This window comes from Haemaphysalis longicornis, unplaced genomic scaffold (genome assembly GCF_048455015.1).
Source record: "Haemaphysalis longicornis isolate Haplotype H1 unplaced genomic scaffold, Haemaphysalis longicornis Haplotype H1 scaffold_3, whole genome shotgun sequence".
NCBI classification, from domain to species: domain Eukaryota; kingdom Metazoa; phylum Arthropoda; class Arachnida; order Ixodida; family Ixodidae; genus Haemaphysalis; species Haemaphysalis longicornis.
This window is the reverse complement of record NW_027526335.1, coordinates 85,874,977-85,886,991: the sequence shown is the minus strand read 5'-3', so window position 1 is coordinate 85,886,991 and position 12,015 is coordinate 85,874,977. Positions and strand designations below refer to the sequence as shown.

The 12,015-nt window shown below is 46.9% G+C and overlaps 1 protein-coding gene across 1 annotated transcript in view; it reads right to left on the bottom strand.

The window, feature by feature from the left end:
* The window catches only part of LOC144175306 (uncharacterized), a 42,800-nt gene extending 30,999 nt beyond the window's left edge, over nucleotides 1-11,801 (bottom strand). Inside the window, exons 1-4 of the mRNA XM_077704388.1 lie at nucleotides 11,443-11,801; nucleotides 7,202-7,411; nucleotides 3,062-3,163; nucleotides 855-965 (exon numbers count right to left, since the gene is read on the bottom strand). Coding sequence (XP_077560514.1) covers nucleotides 855-965; nucleotides 3,062-3,163; nucleotides 7,202-7,411; nucleotides 11,443-11,539 — 520 coding nt within the window. The 5' untranslated portion in view covers nucleotides 11,540-11,801. The remainder of the gene's footprint in view (nucleotides 1-854; nucleotides 966-3,061; nucleotides 3,164-7,201; nucleotides 7,412-11,442) is intronic.
* Nucleotides 11,802-12,015: the final 214 nt, after the last annotated feature.

Below are 12,015 nucleotides of genomic sequence, written 5' to 3'. Positions count from 1 at the left end.
CGTTGAGCGTCTTCACCCACGCCTCATCAGGCGCTCGCAATTGTCGGCTATGCCGTGTCCTTAAAGCTCCCCTGCAACAAGTTCTTTCTTTCTTTTCTTTTTTTGAAAATCTCACAATTTTAGAAGGTAGTCAAACAGCGTGTCGAGCACCTTGATCAGGTAGCCTCGAAGTGCCTAGGCCAAATGGTACTGTTAAAGCTCATCAGATAACTATATACACACTAGCCCAAATAATCTCTTTTTCATCGTCGGGGGGTTGTTCGTGGGCTAGAGTGACATCACTCCAGCCATATCCCGGCATTGGCGGGCTTTCTTTCAACTGCAGGAACGAACGCATTCGATCGTGTATTTACAGACAACCGCAGCAAAAGCAAAGCAGGAACTAGAAGAGGTATGCGCTGTGACAAGCAAAACACGCAGAGCCACCCTGCGCTGGCAATTACCGTAGCTTTCGAAGTGTTTTCAGGCACGAAGGAAATGGTAGAAGCGTCCTTAGCAAGTGTTGCAGGGGACCTTTAATGGTCAAGTGGAACAAAAGCATTGACCGTTGCAGCCTCGCCCTCAATGAGGCGTAGCGCCAAATCCGTTCGGCTACATTGCGCCGGAATTCCACAGCTAGCTGGCTTTGGTTTCGAAACAAAAGTCACAAGGCGACAGTTCATAGGTGGCAACGGGAGCAAATCGTGACACTGGTTTCACCATGACTTGTTTCACTCCCTGATTTTCCCCGTAAGAATCTTAACGTGAGTTCTTACCTACTATCTCAGATCGTGGGAGGGACCGTTCGAGAGGCAGCCGTCCGGACCGTGCATCATGCAAACGAGGGCATGCAGTCTCACGGAAGGCCTATTTACCTGGTATCGTCCCAAAGTTTGGCCCGTGAGGGGAGAGCCCAAGGAAGCGCATATAGTCGTCAAACGAATTCACGCCGGGGATGTTGACTCCGTAGGGGCCGAATGGTCCAACTGAGACACACACACACGACACAAGGCTCGTTACAGACCGTTGCCGTAGCCAAAACATGCTATTCTGTTACTTATACCCGTGCCACACGTACACGAAAAATGACATTAATGATTAAGGCCTTAAGATCCCGGATGATTTTATCTGGGCGGGCCGTGCACGCGAAAACACAAAAGCATTAAATGTGTTAGGAAAGATGGTGATAATGACCAAAAAGAGAAATGCACTCCTATTTTAGAAGTTTTTAACTTAGAGAAAAAACGTCTTATAAGGGTTAAAAGTGTTTTTTTTTTGTGTGTGAAAGAAAACGCTATGAAAAAAAGTGTTTTCTAAAAAATGGTGCGAGCCATTTCTAAAAGTGGCTTCAGCAGCGCCGTCGCCTGCCAGCGGTAGCCAAACCCGAAAAATTCGAAACGACGAGTAACACGATCTTCTGCCTTTTGCCGCTGTTTTAGTCTTCGTCTTCTTCAGAACTTCGCCACCAAGAGTGCACAAAAAATCGCCTTATTTCGCAGTTCGGCTACGTTTCCGAGTCAACACTCTGGTGCTGAGTGTTTCGTTAGTTTCATTTGGTGCTCATTGCGTTCGAGAGTAGGCAAATTTAAGGCGTTCGTGAATGCGAATGAGTTGCGGGGAACTCCTTAAACCAAAAATGACATTAGAGTGAATAGCAGTAGATTTTTGCGTGTAGCAGCGAATTAATGACATTAAAACTTGAGGCACTAAGCAGTTAATGTCATTTTTCGTGTACGTGTGGCACGGGTATTAGACATGTCCTTCCTTTCTCCTTGTGCCTGCCTCGCTTTCTTTTTTCTCTCGTCACATTGGAAAAGCTGTAACGTCGTTCCTTTTATTCCACTTAACCAGTGGGAGCTGAGAGCACCAGGTTCCATTTTGTTTCCTGTGCGACTCAACTGAAGGAGGCTGCGGTACTCACGGCTATTCACGTTGCAACAAGGAAGCCATGCAATCTTACTTGTTCGCAGGCGGGATTGTTGCGGTGACGTGAGTTACTTCGAGAGGTGCTCTCAGTGCTGGCAAGCAGGCGGACAAACGCAGCAGCGAGAAAGACAAAAGTGCGAAAGTGCGCCGCTTAAAGCGCTGTTTTAAAAGCCGTGGCACTTATGGGCGTCACCTTGGGAGGATGCTTGGTCAGCCAGGGTTGTCGGAGGGGGAAAGCCGGATAAAACGGGCTTACGCTTTTCTTCTCAAGTTATAGGTTTATTTGTTGCTAAAATGAACCGAGGTGCTTAGAGATACTTGGCTTCAGAAGATTAACTTATCTCAGAAACTCGAGCAGCGGTTTTCAGAGCCCATGTAACGGAACAATTGACGGCTTGCTAAAGAAGCTTGAGTGGAGCAGCATTTACCCGCCGCACCAACACGCGGGAACAGAAATACCTTATTTGCACGATTCTAACGCGCCTCTGATTATAACGCGCACGTAACTTAACGTAAGGAAATTAAAAAAATAATTACGTCGAATCTACCACGAAGGTGTACATCATATACCTGCAGAAGTTATTTTATTTGACGTAGGCAACTGTGGCAGAAAAAATCTTTTGTGCTTCATAAACTGGCTTATCCAGTTCCTGCTTGCATTAAGACTAAATCGGGGAACATTTAACTCCGGTTTCGGTTCAGGGACCGATTCCAACGTGCACGCAAATTTTAAAGCTATTTTTAGCGGAGAAAGGTGCGCGATAGAATAGTGAAAATACGGTACGTGTGCGTGCAAGACAAAAAAGTAAATTGCGTTTTATGTAACCGCTCTCATGTTTCTCTGTGTACTTCTGATTAGCAGATGCGTATAAAGCAAGCGTGCTGCGTAACTCTTATTTAATTTCTAAATGAGATGAACACTTTTTTTGTACACCTGCAACCAAAATGCGCATTTCAGCCTGACTGCTTATCTAACGAACTTTCCTTTACTGATAAGCTTGTCTGAAGCACAGCTTGTCCGAGAGGCTGCTGCAGGAAATTGGGTGACCTTCGAGAAGCGGGAAAGCGAAGCGGACGACGCCGAGTGAGCGCTGTATACACTGCGGCTGACACACGCGCCAGCGAGTTCGAAAAAAAAAAAAAAATCTCGACTTACGTGCGCCGGCGAATGCGCCTGGCACTGGCGATCCTATGACGGGGATGTTTTTAAAGACGTCGTCTATAATGTTAAACGGGTTCAGTAGGTGTCTGTGTTCCCCTGCGGAGAAAGAGGGCGTACCAATGCCCAACCATTGAGATCATTTCTACATTTCACCCAACTGACTGCGACACAGCGAAAACTGCCTTTCTAGAATCTGGATGTTTCGACAGCTAGCGAAGTACGAGCGTAGTATATTCCTGAATAATTCGGTTTCTGTGCACGCGCGAGTTACAAGGAGTAGCGATGTACGTTTGTTATTGCAGTGTACAAGTGAAACGGATTCACTCTGGCAGGTCGATATCAGTCGCGGATACGTTGCGCCCCTTTTTCTATTTTTCGTTTCCCACCTGCTTTTACATTCGTTTGCAACTGCTTTGATGACGGACCGGTTGCTTAGAGGGCAATGACAGGCACACGTGTAAGCTTAGCACGAGTCTGAGAAATCATGGTGCTTTTGGGCGGTGTTCGCCCTCTCAAGCAAGGTATGAGCGTGGAAAGAAAGGGACACGTGATAGACGTATGCTTGATGTAATTCGCACTAACTTTATATTTCCAAAGCAACGCACCGTAGCGCATTACTGCACATAGTAGTGGCAGGGAAGGCTCCAGGTATGACAGCTCCTCTGTTAGTCCGCTAGCAGGTATTAATGAATTACACAAAGTAAGAGGGCAGAAGCTTCTTGGTATGCTCACTATGTGCATTATTGCTGTAAGCAGAATGTTGCATGCAGACATCGGTTTCAAGGTTATCTGCACACTGTGATTAAACGCTAAATGGGAAAGCGAAGGCGTGCTTCCGTCCAAGTCATTGAGCAGGGAGGAAGATACCGGCGTACGGGGTTCTGGCAGCGGGTCACCCCCTTCCGCAACAAGCAGCACGGAGTCGTTTTTCTCTTCGCGTAAACTGAGCTTCTCTGTAGCGAAGCCCCGGGAGAGGAAACTGAATTCGTCATAAGCGGTACTTCGTTGAAAGCGGGGATGACTGCACTACCCTCGGGAGTGTCAAAAAGTAATGAAAGAATTTGAATTCGAAGGCCTTATTTTCATTTCTTTCTCTTTTTTTTTCGTTTTCTTTTGCTAGCACTGCACCAACCTTCGGCGAGGACAGTTGTGGCATGTTTTTGAGGAAGAATATTCTGCTCTCTTCTGCCCAAGAAATTTCTCACAGCTTTGGGGTTATTTTTTTACTGCGAAAGTTTCACAACTTTCCGGGAAGAAGACGATTATTGTATGTTTACTATTTTTTGCCAAAAAAACTAGCTCCTGTTAAGGCATTCCAAGCAATCCTGTTTTCTCCGGGCACGTGTCGCCGCGTCTCCACCAGCGCTGGCGGTGCAGGGGCCAGCCGTACAAGAAGCTTGGGGGCTCCTTCGGGGCGAACACTCTCAGAATGACCTTTTCAACGGGTTCCTGCTTCGCAGAGTGACTTCGGTGTAATATAATATAAAAACAAAAGCGTCCTCTGAACATCTAAACTTGAAGAGTGCTACGCACTTCGTGTACCCAGGTTATGCTGTGCGTGCGTTCGTCTGAAAATCGAGACAAAATCTGACCGGAAAAGATCTCGTCGTTCAAGGCTCACAGGTCAAAATCTCGCCCGACCTTCCCCGGACGTGAGCATAAGCTCACACGCTTGTAAACCCGTAACTGTGGGAATTTTCGACCACACTTTTTTTTTTTTGTTGAGGGTGTTTGAGCGCTTGTGTTAGCGACAGCATGTGGGTTAAACTTTTGACCCTACGGAAACATTTTATACCAATGTGTTTTCATAAGTCCAGCCCGTGTAATCCGCGAAATATTAAAAAGGGGGTCGAGGCTCGAAACGTCCGCAGACTCTGTTCCGTGGTAAACAATAAAATGAAAAAAAAAAAAAAATCCGAACTGAATATTCGTCAGGCGTACTTCGCGTTGACCCTGAACAATCACGAATTTGTTTTATGCTCGAGGAAGATGAGTTTCTGGTTGTGGCAGAACAGAATAAATAAACAAATTTCTGCAGCCCTTTATGGCAAACGATTCATCCATGAATACGCCAAAATTAACGCATGAACTCTAAATTTTCATTCTTTTTCACGGTGACGCTCTGTGCTCCTGGGAAAGACAGGCTGGTGAGATTGTGTCCAAGTCCCGGAGAAACTGGTTGAGCTTTTGTTCAGTTACCAGCTAGTGCTTGAACGTTACCTGAGGAGGCTTTTATTGACGGGTGCAGTGAATGCAGAATCATGGGAAATTTTGAGGTGGAAAGCACGGCCCGCGTCGAGTTAACTTTCTGCGACCAGTTAATTGCAGTTAATATACAGCTAGTTGCTCGCCTTTGAAAGGTGAAACTAATTTGTGGGCACCTCGAAAAAGGCGCTGCCTGGCGGTGGCTCCAAATGCTCATTATAACACGTAGAGGCGTTCCTCGCACCAGTTTTTTTACTACATGACATGCAAACACTGGGAGGTTCATTCCTCAGAAGTTCTCAGAAGGTAATTCCTCAGAAGGTAATTCCTCAGAAGTCCTCAGAAGGTAATTCCTCAGAAGTTCGATCTTGCCTCGCCGAACCGCCCCACATGGCTGGCTTTGAAGTGCGCCGCAAGTCTTTCAGGGTCACCGCTTTCCGAACTGGCAAATTTCTGATAACACGAATACTCGATTACCGTATTTTTGCAATTCTAAGCACCCTCCCCCAACTTTTGGGGAAAAAATACGAAAAAGCGTTCATATGCGAATCTAAGCACCCGCTTTCCTAAGCAACCATCGCCAGGTAGATTTCAAAAGCGTGGAAGCGGGCCCGACTTCATGTTGTGGACAACTCATTTACGAAGTCTTCAATTACAAACCACCTCAACGCAACATAAGGCGACCTGCTGGTGGATACTGAGAGCGGCGGCCCAAGTTACCTAACGGGCTCGAATGGTAGTGGAGGTTACTGAGTATCGGACGTAAGCGGTGCGTTCACTGTTTGTGCCTATTTTTCTTTTGATTGTTTGCCACATAAAACGTTATTCCTTGCGCCCGTCTCGTCGAGATACGGCCGCTAAAAAAAGTGCGCCGAGGGGAGGTAATTTATGCTTTTTGAATATAAGCACTCTCCTCACTTTCGGCATCGCGAGAGTGGAAAAAAAAGTGGGTGCTTAGAATCGAGTAAATACGGCAATTTTCCAGCGGCGAGTACGCCCCTCTCCTCCATCTCCTCTAAATGCGCAGTCCAAAATTGTGAACTGGTCAGGAGATTTGCAGCAATTCGCCGTATAGTGACACTGAGTTTCTGATTTGAGTGTTGGAGTTGAATGCCTTCACAAGCCAATCAAGTATACATCGTGTTGTCGAGAAGCTCACGAAAAGCTCCCGAGGGACCCACTCCCGTGCAATTCTAACGCGTTTGCTTCACAGTAATCGCTGAATAGTCACGGTTTCATCTTCGTCGTTAGCACTTTTTTTCCGTCCTGGAAGCTGGTGGCGATAATGACTTGTGAAAGTGAAGCCCTCTGAGTGCAAGAACATTTCTTATTAAATGCGGCCTCGGAATTACTATGCACTTCGCACATAGAGCACGTGCTACCGGCGTTGCTGTTTACTGGAAGGTAATTGCATGTATGATATTTAGAATAATTGCTCCTTATCAGTAGATTCCAGGGAAAAGTGTAAGTTACGCTTGCTCGCTTCAGGCGTTGACACCTTGCTTCACCGACAGAGCTCCTACATGGTTGCGACTGCAACAAGCACGAATGAATGACGTTTTCACAAGAAATATGGCTGCAACAAAATACCTTTGTCAATCGTATAGTAGCCGCGTTTAAAACTGCACGTAGGCATAACGTGCCAGACAACTATAATAAAACTGGTGCGAGGGGACTCCTCCTTATAGGTGTATATATACACCAAACCCTCGTTATGACGAACTCCTCGGGACATTAGACTGTCTTCGCTTTTCGCGATACTGCGTTACAAGCGGGTACGAATGGCAGTGACGACCATAAAACACTCTGAATAAAGCGATATTAAAGCTATTTCGTTATAACGAGCGTTTACTGTATGTACGTTCGAGGGCGCCACCGCGAGGCTGCGTCCCTGTGGCCGCAGCGCGAAGGGCGCGCGTGGCTGTGCACCTTGTACTCCTCCGCCTCCTCCTCCTCCTCCGCGAGGTCCCATGATGGGGCAGCAGACGATGGGCCGGACCACCTCGATGCCGCAGATGACGGGGAAGTTGAGGCGGATGATGCCGCGCAGCGTCTGCTTGCACTTGAGCAGCGGCATGCACGTACCGTCCAGGAAGCCCCGGCCCAGAGGGTTCTTGGCCTGGCATGGGCCGCGCTCCACTGCCGACGAGAGCTCCCGTGTTCGCTACACTCTCGCCACAATGCACACGCAGACTCTTACACTTCCTGCCCTTCCCTCCCGTGACCTGAGCACTTTTAGAGAGCGCTGTCCATCTTGGACCTGACGACCAGCTTTGGCGAAGGGAACCCAAGAAGCCGGACGGGCTCAAGAGCCCTGAAATTAGGACTACACCCCAATGCTATAACTGCTCCACAGATGCGTTGATTCCTCCTCCTCCCCCTACACCTTGCCACACTCTGATAAAGTCTGGGGGTTTATTTATGCTCGCAGAATGAATAGCGCACATTTTTGGGACAATTGAATAAAAATCGGGCTTACGAGGGGAGCGCTGTGATGACCTCCAGGCCAATGTTACTAGAATAGCTATTCTAGTAACGTTTTCCAGGCTGTCTTCTGTGCCCTCTTGCTATGTTCTTGTCCCCGAATGTCCGCTGTTCGTCCAGTGAGCAAAAGCCACAGACTACGCCGCTGTACTGAACTGATTGCTTGTTACGTGTCCGCAATAAATTATCTTAATAGCCGCGTATCTGGCACCCTGATGAATGATTTTGCGTTCTCGAAGCTTAGTTTTCCTAATAAAAGCAACATGATGCTCTTAAACAGTTTTCTCTTCAAAAGGACGACGAATGGGGCGAGTTAATTGGTACTGCGTCATCTGGAATTTGTGTATCGCCCCGTCTACTTGTACCCTAACATCCCGTGGCAGTAATACCCAGCGTAATTCGAAATGAAGGTTTGCTTTTGTGCCACTTTTTGTCGCGTCCATTTTGAGTGGTAAAACTAAGAGCGGTTCCTTGCCTTTCGGATGTGGGGCGGTGCAGTCATTAATGACGCGCGAGAATTTTGACTTTTTTGTTCATTCAAGAAAATGTTAACAGACTTGCCCACGAGCATTGGTTAACAATGATAAGACTCCGCGCCTCCTGATGCAGCGTTTGTATTACGGAGTGGGCGTGTTTCTCCTGACGATGGAGGCTTAAGTCGATGAAAGTCATGACCTACAGACGCTTATTTTTTAGGGTTGTGATTGAGAAACGCCAGAGAATTAGAAATTACCTTACACGAAACTTCATCGGGGCACTTAAGTCTGTTCACGTGCTCTGAAGGTGAAAGCTCGGTAGTACTCATCAGAGACTTCTCGACTGTCGCATTGTTTGCGTCTCTTTCTTCGCCTTTTGGCACCAATTACTTCTACAAGCAGACTGACAACATTTTACGCCGCGGCTTCCCCAAAATCAGAATACCGCCTGCTGCACAGTCGTTGCTTTCATGCACCAGTTGGACACTAAATTATAATTTGTTTGCTTTATTCTCACCACACTGACATCTCTTCGGTGCTTTACAAAGAAACCAAACAGCAAGGGTATCCTATCCGACGTCTCCTCGATAAAAATCACCGCAACCTCCCCAAATTTATCTAACAGGTTAGTCTTCTCGATAATCAGTCCGAGACTGCCCGCGAAATGCCCATGACGCAACCCTCAGCCCGTTATCTTCGTGTAACAATGCGTAAATATTCTTTGGCGAGTACTTTAGCAAAATGTCTGTCTAACGCGAAAGAGTGAGGCGCCTTATGTCTGCAAAATAAATGCATAATTCGCCGACTTAGTAGATCTAATCGTTATAATATTGCAAGTTCAGGTGATTGGTAGCTTCAGAATAAATAGGAAAGAAATAAAAAAACACGAAAAGCACGTGATACAATTCACTTGCAATGCATGCGTGTACAGCAGTGAAGCCAGATTTTGAAAAAAATGCCCTTTTTTATGCATACATGGGACCCTCGTACTTTAATATAAAATTGCTACATTTTCCCTCAAAAGTTGTCTTCCTAGCAATAGCGTTCCGTGCAGTAATTAGGCCGACTTTAAAGATAGCGGTGTATAGTAGAGGGGCTAGAAACATGGCTTAAGCATTACGAAACAATTCTCAAGATTTCCGCACTCTTTTTTTTTTTTTCTCGGCCCTTTCTGTCCTCTGACTGTTCAGTGCTGGCAAAATGATAAAAACAGGGTGAATAACGAAGTTCTACTTCGCCGTGACGAAGCTGTTTGGATTCCATCGTTACAAAGAACGAAAATACCGTCCTTAATTCTACAGTGAAGGCTATGTACTGCTGTGTTCTTTTTTTTTATGCGCGCGCGTTAGAATATCCGCGATCTTAAAACATTTTAACGTCGAGATATACGGTCCGATATGGTACGACAAGTGTTTTACTGGAGGTAACAGCAAACGTCTGCTCCCATTTGGGCCGCAAATAGCTCGTATTATGCAGTACCCGGTCCCAAAAACAAGCTCGGTTCGTTCCACAAAGTACCGCAACGGGCAGAGGCCAAACGCTCTCGGCAGGCGTGCGCTGCACACTATATACTTATGGGCTATTTGTGCTGAACTCTGGAGCCTTCCGTCGCTTACTATATGTGAGTAACGTGCAGTTCATATTACAGCGTGCTTCTGCACACTCCTTTGCGGATCTTTGTTTTTACTAACCCTTTTTTCTATCCCCCCAAACAAGCCCGATTCCTTTGTAGGCTAACGAGGGTGGGAAATGCGAAACGCCTTCTATTTCGCGGCTGTGTACGGTACGACAAGTGTTCTCTTTTTCTTGAGTTTGACCTTGTTATTTCTTTTTCTCGGTGCTTTGCTTCTTTCCCCTTCCCAGTAAGCACGTGCGTGACTGCATCCGTCATCGTGGTTTACGTGCAAAAACATATTGAACGTCCTGATGCGGATGTCTTTCCTTCGCCCAGTGACATCCTTTCTCCAAATGGAGCGCTATAAATGTGTTACTCGGAACAATCCTTCTCTGTCCTTCATCACAAATACTCCTGTAGTGCACTTGACCTCTGAAAAATATTTTCCTTCACGATAGCACAAGTAAAGGTAGGCGCCAATAAAAAAAAAAAAAAAACAGAATACAGCGTGTGATTATGTGTGCGGGCAAGAGCTCTCTCAAACCGCGTTTGCGCGCCTTCGCAATCCGGCTGATTGATGAGACGAGGTGCTTCCATTGCCAAGTTCTTCGGGCTTTCCTGATACGCTTATTTGCGCGGGCATATTTTACGGCGGCGTGAACGTTCCGCAATCGACAGCTAGACGCTGTTGCGAATAATTTTCTGTCGACTCCGCGCGTGACGTATTACGTGTTAACGTTCAAGCTCACTGCTATTTTTATGGTCCGCTCGTGTTCCCTTAACGCGTAGATGTGACTACGGGCGTTTCTCCTCTGCGTAGTTCTGTTTACGGTGGTCCCTATAGGAGCCATGACGCTTCCTTTTATTATGTTTTTAAAATCAGGAAGCATTTGCCACGTTATTGTTCCTCAGCACGAATGAATGCTAAATTAGGTACTACTCCTTTTCAAGGTGTCCAATGAAAAAATGATTTATCTCACATGGGTACCCGTTGATGCGCATTTTTGCAGACTGGCGCGAAATGGCGAGGAACAATACAACCACGGTGCTGAACCGCCAAATGAAGCATAACTCAAGTTTCTAAAGCATTGTGTGAGTCACCACGAGACTACCCCCGAGGTAAGTGAGCTTTGTTTAGGTGCAATAGTGCTCACAAATTTTTTGGATAAAAAAAGTAGCTAAAATACCGTGTTTTTATGCTGTCGTGAAAAAGGGCAGCAAGAAATAACGACGTGTGACAAGACGGAAAACATTGGCTGCCTCAGTGCATGAAAACAGTGTATTGAAGATGTAGATTACTATATGAGGGTCGGTACGTTTATCACACACGTAAGTCGTCCGAAGTAATTAAAAAAAAAAAATTCGCAGGAGTGTTGCGAGAACCTATTATTTATTTTTTCCCTTCAGCTCGCTTGCATTATCTGTCTTGAATATCCTATCCATATATCTACTCGTACTATAAGAGAGCACATGTACTTTAAATATTTTAGATGCTTCCTGTCAAGGCTCACCGACGAAAACGGCTACATGCGCGCGCACACAAGAAATGTTGAAAAAGCGGCAATGAAAGACGCAGAAACAGCAATAACACTCACCTGGTCCCAAAAGATGCGCTTCACAACCAAAATCTAGACCCAGGGTCGCTAGACCCAGGACGAGCACAAGGCACGTTCTCCTCAACGTCACCGTCATCTTAGCGGCAACGGCTACAAGCGTGGATCAGACACAAGTGCGGATTTCCCTGGAGCCACGGCGCTGCCCGCGAAGAAAAACCGCGCTTCGAGCGCACTCTTGGAGAGGAAGAACCGGTTACGTTCCTCCACCGCTTTGAGACAAGGTCTTAAAGTTACCGCCTCGTTTCGTCGAGTGACTGGCTCTATTGGTCGCCGCGCCGTGACGTAATTTAATCCACACCAGTCACGCACGCGTCGATTTCCTCGTGCCGCTACGCGCTACATTCGCTTCCGTCGGCAGCGAGTGCTGACGCGCGCTTTTCCGAGCTCGCCGTCGCAACACGCCGGCTGCGGAAGAACGCGGCAGCGTGGACTCCTGCAAAGGCGCGATAGTGAGCAAGGCGCCAAAAAGCGGAGGTTGGGCGGGCTTTTCCGCTTGACGCCTGTATAGAGCCCCAGCGCTAAGTATCCGTGCGAGCCAACTTTCACTCGCCG